Source organism: Gekko japonicus, unplaced genomic scaffold, assembly GCF_001447785.1.
Source record: "Gekko japonicus isolate JY-2015 unplaced genomic scaffold, Gekko_japonicus_V1.1 scaffold2334, whole genome shotgun sequence".
NCBI lineage: Eukaryota > Metazoa > Chordata > Lepidosauria > Squamata > Gekkonidae > Gekko > Gekko japonicus.
This window is the reverse complement of record NW_015168725.1, coordinates 2086-12171: the sequence shown is the minus strand read 5'-3', so window position 1 is coordinate 12171 and position 10086 is coordinate 2086. Positions and strand designations below refer to the sequence as shown.

At 39.6% G+C, this 10086-nt stretch overlaps 1 protein-coding gene across 1 annotated transcript; it reads right to left on the bottom strand.

Annotated features, from left to right (window-relative positions):
- Window positions 1-1252: 1252 nt before the first annotated feature.
- LOC107114153 (YTH domain-containing protein 2) lies at window positions 1253-9204 on the bottom strand. Its single transcript, XM_015415593.1, has 6 exons — window positions 8925-9204; window positions 6260-6437; window positions 4541-4744; window positions 3150-3332; window positions 2757-2858; window positions 1253-2314 (listed from the first exon to the last, which is right to left on the bottom strand). The coding sequence occupies exons 1-5, from the start codon at window positions 9158-9160 to the stop codon at window positions 2778-2780; spliced, it is 882 nt and encodes a 293-aa protein (XP_015271079.1). The 5' UTR covers window positions 9161-9204; the 3' UTR covers window positions 1253-2314; window positions 2757-2777.
- Window positions 9205-10086: the final 882 nt, after the last annotated feature.

The window sequence follows — 10086 nt, the reverse complement described above, 5'->3', positions numbered from 1 at the left end:
GCACATAAAGGGACAAAGCCTGCTGAGGGAAAAGCAGCATGGCTTCTGCAATGCCTGATCATTTCTGCAAAGTAAAGTCACCAACCTTTTGGAGTTCTTTGAGAAAGTGAAGAAACATGTAGACAACAGTGACCGAGTAGACATTATATACAATGAAACAAAATAAAAACACCATTATATTGTAGATAATGTCTTAGTTTATAGACAAGATCACAACAATCATGCATCTACCACTTTGTAGTACTGCCATGACACAAAAATGTAGTTCCAAAGCATGAATCTCACGATTTTTGTGCTGGGTCATCCCAAACTCAACATAAAATCACATATCATGTCTGTTTACTTTCTTCTTTCCTTTACCCTTTATAATTCTGCTTTCTATGTCTAATTTCTGCTTTCTCTCTACCTGCCAAGTCTTACTTAATGGCCTTGCATGCCTGATTCTGCATAGGATCAGAAAGGTGTCAGACTTATTACAAATTTAAAATATTACAAATTTAAAAAATCTTGTTACAAAAAATATATCTTATTACTGGCACACCCCTGGAAAATTATTTCACTTTGGACATTACATAAGCTGCACAGGACTAAAGCATCCCTCTCTGTACAGTTTTATTTAGAAACACACATACTATCATGCTAAAACTTTTTAAAAGCTTTGAAAATTAATATTATTAGTGCTTTGGAAACTACCAACCAATGGCAAAGCAATATGACATTTATCAGTCCTTAATATCCTAGTTTAACTGCATCTGAATTCTAACCTTTAATACGTTTAAGAGGTAACATGCAAGACAATATTCCTGCCTATTTGTACCTCTGTTAAGCTGTATTATATATCTTTTACTGAAACATGTTCTTCCAATGATGCCGACAGGAGAACAATAACTGTTGCTGTATACTAACTACTGAGAATGAGAACAAACCCTAGGTCAATACAGTAGTCTTCTTGACTATGAAGGCCAGCCCTCTGCAGCGCAGTGACAAATTGCTCCAGACACACTAGAGTAAAAGCAAAACAATTTTATTCTAGAAACACCTTATTTCCAAACTGTAAACACGTAAATTCAAGACATGACTGTAAGATCATTGTTAGTCAAATTTAACAAGAGATAGCTACATGGATGTACAACAGCAACTCATCTGAACATAAAAATATTAAAAACACTGAAGTGACAAAGCCAATTAATTCAAGTCCAGAATCTTTACTGAAATACTAACAAACTCCTCAGAGAATAAGAGCATTTCCCCCTTGCTCCTACTAAGACCATTTATAATGGTTTCTCCTCTCACTGAGCAGTTTACAGGAAAGAGCTGGCATCTTTATATTACTAGCTTTGAAGACTGCCAATGATTATGTCTGTACCTCTGAAACAATCCCTCCTACTCAGAGTGCAGTAGGAAAAAAACATACACAGAGACAGTCCCTTCTATTTCAAGTTCAATGTGGCATTTCTCCTTTCTTCTTGGTGAACAGCAATTTAGACCACACTTCTAGAAAACATATAAAATGTCAGAACGAATAAAGGACAAGACATCACGAAATCAAAAATATGCAGAAAGTGCAAAGGACAAAATTTGTAAAAAATGAAGTCAGAAGAAATAGGGAAATGGTAAAGAAAAACAACATACTCAAAAAGTGGCAGAGGGAACACCAGTGTCCGTTCTGGAGGCAGAGTATGGTGAGGGCTATGCCAAATGGTTGCATAAAAATGCCCATTCTTTCAATGTTACAGAGTTCACTTATTACTAAGTCAGTATTAGAAGTTGATGCCCATTTCTAAGAGTACATAATGACAAAGAATATGGTTAAAACTAAACATCTTGAGCTCAGCTTTCTGACAGAAGGCACACTCATCATGTGACAATTTTAACTGGATTTAATCTGAGGGGAAGCGGCTCCGTCCACTGTAATGTTTCACTCATTGTTTTATTCTAGTAGCAGAAGCAGTCCTGAAAAAACTGCATGTCTTTTATAGTCTGAACAGGTTCTAATTCAGACTACTTATTGTTACTAATCCCAGTTCCTTCTTCTGGAATATTAAATAGTTACACCGCTATTCAAAGTTCACTAATACTTTCAGTCTGCTTCGGTGTCCTCCATTTAATATCTGAAACATCATATGAAGCATTAAGAACAAACATCTCACTGAAAATAAAAGCAGGCTGCAAGTTTTCCTTCAAACAAGCACACAGCATCAAATGCAGCCTGTACTGGAAGAATGCCACTGAATCCCAGAATCCATTTAGTTACATTTCTCTCTTGTAGTGCACTGGTGATTTTAGCAGGTTGCATGTTTCACATGAGCAGCACCTATGGAGGAGAAATACAAAGTAGTTAAAATTGTCTTTCTTTTGCCAAAAAGCAAGGCATAAAGTAGCCTTCTTTAGGCTAATAAATGGCAATGAGGTTTCCTCAAGTGCTTGTCAATGTGAATTAAACTTATTCTATTTGCACATGAAACTGCAAACAAATATTGGAATGGTTACTCACGCTCAGACTTAATTGTTTATTCTTTTGCTCCTCCTTTCATTCCTACCGCTGTGATGCTCTATGTGCAGTTCTACATCTACACCTTCTAACCATAAAGACTAGTGGTCATGCATAGAGCCAACCTTTCCTTCATTATATACAGCTTAGGGGCAGGTATTACTTCATCCATAATACTTGCATGACAAAAAATTAGTAGTGGAAAGGATATTTTCATAGGAATTTGAAAATTTTGCCTATCCACACTTCTCAGGAGTAAGCATACCTCAGATCTATCGCTGTATGTTCAATCAGCTGTGTTTCTCTCCCCCAAAGGAATACGGTCCCATAGCTGTAGCAACTGTTCACCAACCTGAGGTTCCAGTTCCTACGCCAGAGGTGAAAAAGTCAAAATAGAAAAAAGGCTTTTGCAGCTGCTGAAAACAGTATTAACAACACAGCTGAGACAATCTGATCTGACAGGGATTGTCTCCCATGTATCTGCAAGAGATATCTCCTCTTTCACTCTAAAATGAAGGTTCTTCCTTAACATTAATACCTCCAGCGGTGTGATAAATAATAACTTTGAAAAACAGAACTTACATTGAAGAGTGAAGGAACCAGAAATCTGGCCTTGATCATACCCTTTTAAACATACCGTCTCTAAAAAGCAACATACCTGGCCATCTCGGCTTATTTGTACCTTCTTGTTGTCATTCCAAGGGTTGAGCAAATGATGTGCAAACTGAAAGGGAAGACTCTCCTTTCGGATCCATTCCACCTTAAATACTCCTCCTAAACCAGTAGATCCCCAGTCCTGACTTTTCTCACGTCCTATCTCTGAAGACATTCGAGCAAAACCCTGTAACATAGTTTTAAAAAAGACTGAAAATCTACACAACTTCAAGTAAATTTCTAATTCTAATGTTCATTATAAAGGTGCTTAGCATGTATCTCAGTGCAAAGCAAAATCCCTCACAGACCACTTGTGTTTTGCAATTGAGAAAAGAAAGGCAAAGCAATATGTATCATGTAATGTTGGCTAGGCCTTTGAAAAATTTCTATTGGCTGCTTGTTGATGAGGCAGAGGAGGAATTTTACTGAACTTTCAAATTTGCTGAGGAAGAAATAATTTTACTAACGATTCCTCTTCCGGTATACAGCTGATTATCATACGAATTCATTTAGATATTATAATCACAACTGGTGCTTCGTCATCTGGAGGGACCATAGTCAGGGAAGAAGGCAGTATTCTCCCTGCAAAAATGGGGGGGGGTGTGTGTTGTTGTTCCTAAGTGGCTCATAGGACAGTTCAACATGGGAATTACTGGAGATCAGATACATCTCCAGGCTGATAATAGCAGCAGGCAGTTCAGAGAATTTTTAAGCCATATAACTTCTTCGGTAATCCAGCACCAGGACTGAGCAGTTACATCAGGAACACACATAGGCATTGCCTATACTGCACAACAGTGCATTCATTTGAATAAATGCCAAATTTTTGGAAGCTGTAAGGAATAAACTCATCAACTTTTTCAACCCAGACCTGTGTGCATTCTTATTCTCTCTTTGTAGGTAAACATGCTACTTGTAAAGATTTATAAGGGCAATCCTTACAGCAAAGAGGATTAACAACAGGGAGTTGGAATAAGATCACAACATATTCGAGCTTTAATTCTTTTTTGCTTTAACTGCTTATCCTTTTAATTCCCATCTCAAAAGCCTCCAGCACTTTCACTGATGGTTATCTGCATTTTAGCCTTTCCTGTATCAGCAAGGATAAAATATCTCCAGCTCTACAGTCTAAAAGATAATGCAAATTTTCATTAAAAAGCATCTGATAAAGTCTTTCCAGGACTTTACCACTTCAGAAACTCTACATCTAAATATGCTCCCACATCTCCCTTAAGCCTCCTTCAAAACATGCTACCTTTGCAGGATGAAGAGCAAGAGAAAAAAGCAACCATTCAGGATTTCTGTAATATATTCTGCTAATGGTATCTGGATTTTCTGCTGCTAACATAGCAGGCTGAATAAACAACCTTGCACTACAGTACATAGAATTCTCACCTGAAAGTGTCCTGATCCCTGAACAGAAAATATCAAGTAAACAACACTGCTTTCCCAAAAGGCGCGATTCAGTTTCCGTTCGTTACTTGGAGTTGTAGACCAAATCCCTTTTTGTTGTGAAATCTCAAGGTTTCTTAAGTTGCTGCTTTTCATAATAAAGTACCGAACTGGCATATTTGGTCTTGGAGAAGGAGGCTTGGAACCCTGCAAAGCAGATTCCCTTTATAATGTTTGGGCACATGCAAAACATTATATAAGCCACTTGTAAAATATCAAACAAAGCCACAGTATTCTTGCAGAAGGTTGCTCAATAACTGGAAAGGGAGTATAATTTGAACAGATTCACTGAAAATTCAGAAAGGACTGGATGCTGCAATCAATCAGCTGCATTTTGATATGCAGCTTGGGAATTTGGTCACAACTGCAGCACAGAATCAACCGAATAACCCTATCCTTTCTGCCTTCTGCTGTCACTTTATTTGTAATTGAGGTCTTTGGAAACAATTGTTCATGACCTCACTTTGCCAACTGCAGGCATTGTTTAGATCTGGCTCCTGTATTGCGGACATCTGTATTGTTATAGTATTATGAATGATGTAACAGTGTTGATGTGTATTTTGAAGTATTGTTTGTGTCAACTCTATAATTGTAAGTTTTCAAGAATATATAACACAAAAGTCTTTTCATATAAATGACTGATTTATTAGGTCTTTGCATAGTGACAGTGGCAGCGGCATATTATACAGTAGTTTTCTCTTCTACATTCTCATACTATTAGTGGCAGGGGTCTGCTGCGAGTGGCAGTGCTAATTCGACAGCCCACAGGGAGAAACAAGTCATGTGCCTGTCACTATCTGGATCCCGCAGGCTGGAATTGCTGTCAGGTGCCCTCTCGCGTGCCATGTTTTGTGGTTGAGCCATTCAAAACCTATGTCAGCTGGGGAGGAGGCTGGAAGCAGTGGCCTTGTGTAAGGAGAGGCCTTCCCTGAACTGGGTGGACTATGAGGAAGTCAAGAAGGAAACAGGAGGAGTGAAAAAAGACTTGTGCTGTGCAAAGCAGAGACAAGGAAAGGACCCACAGGGACTAGAGACATTAGGGAGGAGGGAGAAGCAGAACTTCACCTTGCCTCCATCCATCAACCCCTGGGGTACTGCCAGGGGTATCAACAGGCGCTGAGCCCTGCAAAGGTCACCACCATGGGGCTGGAAGGAGGAAACAGAAGCTGGTGGGAGAGGGGCATCTCTAGCTGATGACCTCTTCGGGAGGGAGCATCTTAAATTCAGGATCATCTGCTTCTATGTACTGGCTTCTCTTTTTTAAGAAGGGGTATCATCTTCAAAAACATCTTCCTTTTGAGTAAATATAGTATATTTTATCCAGAAGAGCATAAAAGTGAGATCTCCAGAAAATGTGATGATACCAAAACAAATCTTCACAAATATTGCTGGTCCATGAATTTAAACTTCCATGTATGTTGGTAGTGTGCGATTTAAAGAATTATATGTTGTCCTCCCTTACCCTATGATTCATTGTTAGTCCCGTGTGAAAACTTGTGTAACTGTAAATCGCTCAGAGCCAGCAGCTCTGCAGGATGAGCGATCAATAAATCAAAAGGTATTATTATTATTATTATCCCAAAAATACAAAAAAATTAATCTCAGTATGTATTCATCAATTTTAAAAGAGATTTAATAGACTGATTCATATAAGTACGGTACCTTCCCCGATGACGGAGGAGAAGGGCTGGCACAAGGGCTAGGGTAGCTGTTACTGTCTGTGGATTTCACAGATGACTGGTCTGACCTGTCATCCGTACTACGTTTGGAGTGCAGAACACTTCTTTCTTTGTATTTCAGTGGTTGTTGAAATGCAGGAGATGCAGATTTCATTAGAACTCTACAAAATTGTAAGAGAAAAGAAATGGGTATTGTTTACTCAACACTTGAATACAAAGTTTCTAAACTCTATAGCCATGTGTATTTTCCTTGCTATAAATAATAATTAAAAAGAAAATAGAAAGAACTCCACACAATGAAAGCAGAAAAAAATCAAATAAATATAGCCAAATATTTTAATATGAGCAAAGTAATAATGAGCAAAGTATAATTGGGCTAGCTTGTTGTTAGGCAAATTATTTATTATCACAGAATGCACAGCAGCTGTTTGCAACTTAGCACTGTGATTTATAATCAAGCAAATAAGTGTGTATGTGCATGTGTGTGTGCAATATGCATAATGGTTACTACTATTTAGAAGTACTGAAGCTTGTGTTTTCAGTTAGCCTTCTTGGGGTTTTTTCTCTTTAAGGAAGACATTTTAACCTTCTTTGAGAAAGAGGTAGCTGTGTTGACCAACAGTACTTGAACTAACTTTGTTTTTACATTTCCTTAATGTGCCATCTATTTTTTCAAACTGACCTTCAGTCTTCTAGAAATTGGAGCAACACACAGACAGACAGGCAGCTGAGAACTTTCCAACAGCACTAGTCACAGCACCACTGAGTGACTGAGTACAGTCCTGGAATAGCAGCTGGAAGAAGGGAAGGGACAGCAGGAGGAGGCAGCAGACTGAAGCATGGCATGCCCCGCACTGTGGGCTGGAAAGTGTAATTCTCTCTTACTTAAAGGGCACCTCAGGGAGGACCAGCAATGTTCCTGCAGCCTTCCCTATGCACCAACTTCCTCTACCATCTCCACATTCACACTGCTGGCGGACTCTCCCTCCAAAACAACTGTATCTTGATTCTGCTGCAGCAGAACACATATGCCAAAAATAAAAATGAAAACCACACAGACACAAAACTGATTATCCAAATACAATCTAAATAATCTCTAACAAACCTTATCTTTATGCCTGATATCCCGCCAAAGGAAACCTAAACTTAATATAAATTTTCCCCATTATTCTACAATCTACTTGATCTATCTTTCCCCCTAATATGCACAGAGAAGTAGGGATCAACTGTAGGTTGAGGTGCTTCGAAAGGGACACAGAGAAGACTGTTTCAGCATGCAGAACAGCAAATAGTCAGGGGACAACAGGGTAATTATATACTCAACTTTGCCTGACTTTCAGTTGAAAAGAACCAATGTGAAAATACCTCGGGTGTCTGTGCCTTTTTTCAGGATTTCATAAGTGCAGACAGACATTGCTCACAGGGTTAGGTCTTACACCATCCCCCCCCCATGGGAACTCAAATCATAGGAAGAAGAAGCAGAAGAGCTGGATTTATACACTGCCCTTCACTCGGAGTGGCTTACAATCACCTTCCCTTTCTCTCCCCACAACAGACACCCTGTGAGGTAGGTGGGGCTGAGAGAGCTCTGAGAGAACTGCTCCTGAGAGAACTGCTCTGAGAGAACTGTGACTGATCCAAGGTCACCCAGCTGGCCTCATGTGGAGAAGTGGGGAATCAAACCCAGTTCTCTAGATTAGAGTTCGCCACTCTTAACCACTACACCAAACTGGGGACACTGAGCTATCTGTCCCTACCATCTTTGGTGCCAGGCTGTCTGGGAAATGGTTCCTTTTTCTTTCTCAAGAAGTCAGTGCAAGCTGTCTGAAGAAAAGGTTTCACTTTCCTCGTCTCACAAACAGGCTAGCCTACTTTCTACAAACGTCAATGGGATTCTGATTATTATGAATTATTTCAAATATTTGGATTGATAAAATTCAGATTCAGAATTATTCCTAACTGTTCCAAATGTATCACTATTTGGTGCTTCCAAATCCCAACTGCACACGAGGTGATGGTTAGCCTATAAACTTAGAAAGTAAAGAGAAAAGAGATTGATCCACTCCTTGTATGATGGTGATAAGAAAGAGAAGTTCCAGAAGGAAGAACTAAAGAAAATTGTGCAATCTTTTTACAAGCAGTTATACAGGGAAGTGGAAATCCCAAGGGAAAACCAAAAACAATATCTGCAAAAACAGGAGCTTCCTATACTATCTGAAGAGAACAGGAAATGTCTTAATGACTCCATTATGGAAATTACGGAAGCTATACAAAAGCAAAATATGGGGAAAGCGCTGGGCCCGGACGGGATACCTGCAGAATATTATAAAGCACAATGGGCAACCTAAGTCCCATTGTAAGGCTATTCACCATTCAGAAACAGGAATACGCTTTGCATGAGAAGGAAGCTGTTGCAGGGGTTCATGGAGGAGACACCAGGCCAGTTGGTAACTTCAGTGGTCTTATTGCTACTGAAGCTCTTTGTAGAAAAAGGCCACTGCTGCCTTCTTGATACTGTAACCTGCTCATTGTATAAATCCTACTAGAAACACATGCATGCATTCTATGCATTCTGTGTGCAGAAAATGAGCTCTCTACAGGATAGCTGTAATTTTGGACACTACAACTAAACGTTACAATATACTGACCTTTCAGCATTAAAAGAGTCATCTGCAAATTCTGCTTCTGCTGAGCTTTTTCTGCTAGTGTTTGATCTCCATGAAGATGCTACAGGAAGTTCTTCAGATGACATAGGTCTTGGTCTCTGCCCAATTCCTGAAGGTTGCTGTAAACCCGCAGACTGTTCTTCAGTACTTAAGACTGCGATGATGGCTCGTATAGTTGCCTCGTCAACTTGAGACCAGGGCTTTGAAGGCGCTCTCATACGCCGTAGAAATAAACTATGCCACTTTTGTCTTAGTTGCAAGAGTAAAGTAGCAGCCTGTAATGAGAGTAGTTTTTACGTTAAACATTCACTGCAGTTAAAAGTATATGTAACTTCAAAATTTCTATGAGCAGACTGTACAAAGAAACAAAATCAATGACAAGGTCTTGAAAGTGAAGCCTACCATTTTACATTTGTCATCCTTTCCCCCTAGATATTTCTGAGATAAATGCACTAAAAGTAATATATAATTGCCCTTTTATACACATATGAACATTTTCAAGAATTTTCCCCACACTGGGCAGTTATTGCCACAAGAGTAAAGGAAGTATAGTGAAGCAACTAGAAGCAAAGCAGACCAAGACTGCTTTTCTGAAGCACCATGCATTAGGTCGTTAATAGCTGAATAGAAGGGGGACAGTTTAAACTAAACTGATAAATAAAACTTAATCCAAAAAGATCTGGACTTGCTGAAGGCTTTGGCTAAATTCAGTAGTAAATTAAGCCCCCACTACTTCAACCGGCATCAGTCTTAGGAAACAAGTAATGAAACCCAAGCCTAAATAATACCCGAGTGTAAGAAATAGGACTTGTATATTAGCTAGATCTAGTCAGCAGTGATAAGCTAATTTCTTAGGACGATACCAGATTTTAAAGTGAAAGAATATCTGTATTTATTTATTTACTAGTAATAAGGCCCGTGGTGGAAATAAATGCAACAAACTCTAGAGAGGGTCTGGGAGAGTGCTCCTGCCTGCAGCCGTGGCCCACATCCTCCCCGCAGATAGCCATATAAAAGGCAGGTGGGGGGGCAAACATGGGCCAGCGATGGGTGCTGCGCCGCCGAAGGAGAAGCCCCACACCACCCGGCCCTCCCAACGGCTTCAGAAGGCAACGGGGGGGGGGCAAGACAGGCCGGCGATGGG

Bases quoted from the DNA above. Each gene is read 5' to 3' on its own strand.
- LOC107114153 (XM_015415593.1), bottom strand. From the start codon at position 9,160: ATGAGAGCGCCTTCAAAGCCCTGGTCTCAAGTTGACGAGGCAACTATA. The intron at 6,438-8,924 runs GTCAGTATATTG...ACAATTTTGTAG, and splicing joins GACTCTTTTAATGCTGAAAG to AGTTCTAATGAAATCTGCAT. The intron at 4,745-6,259 runs GTACCGTACTTA...TCTGCTTTGCAG, and splicing joins CTCCTCCGTCATCGGGGAAG to GGTTCCAAGCCTCCTTCTCC.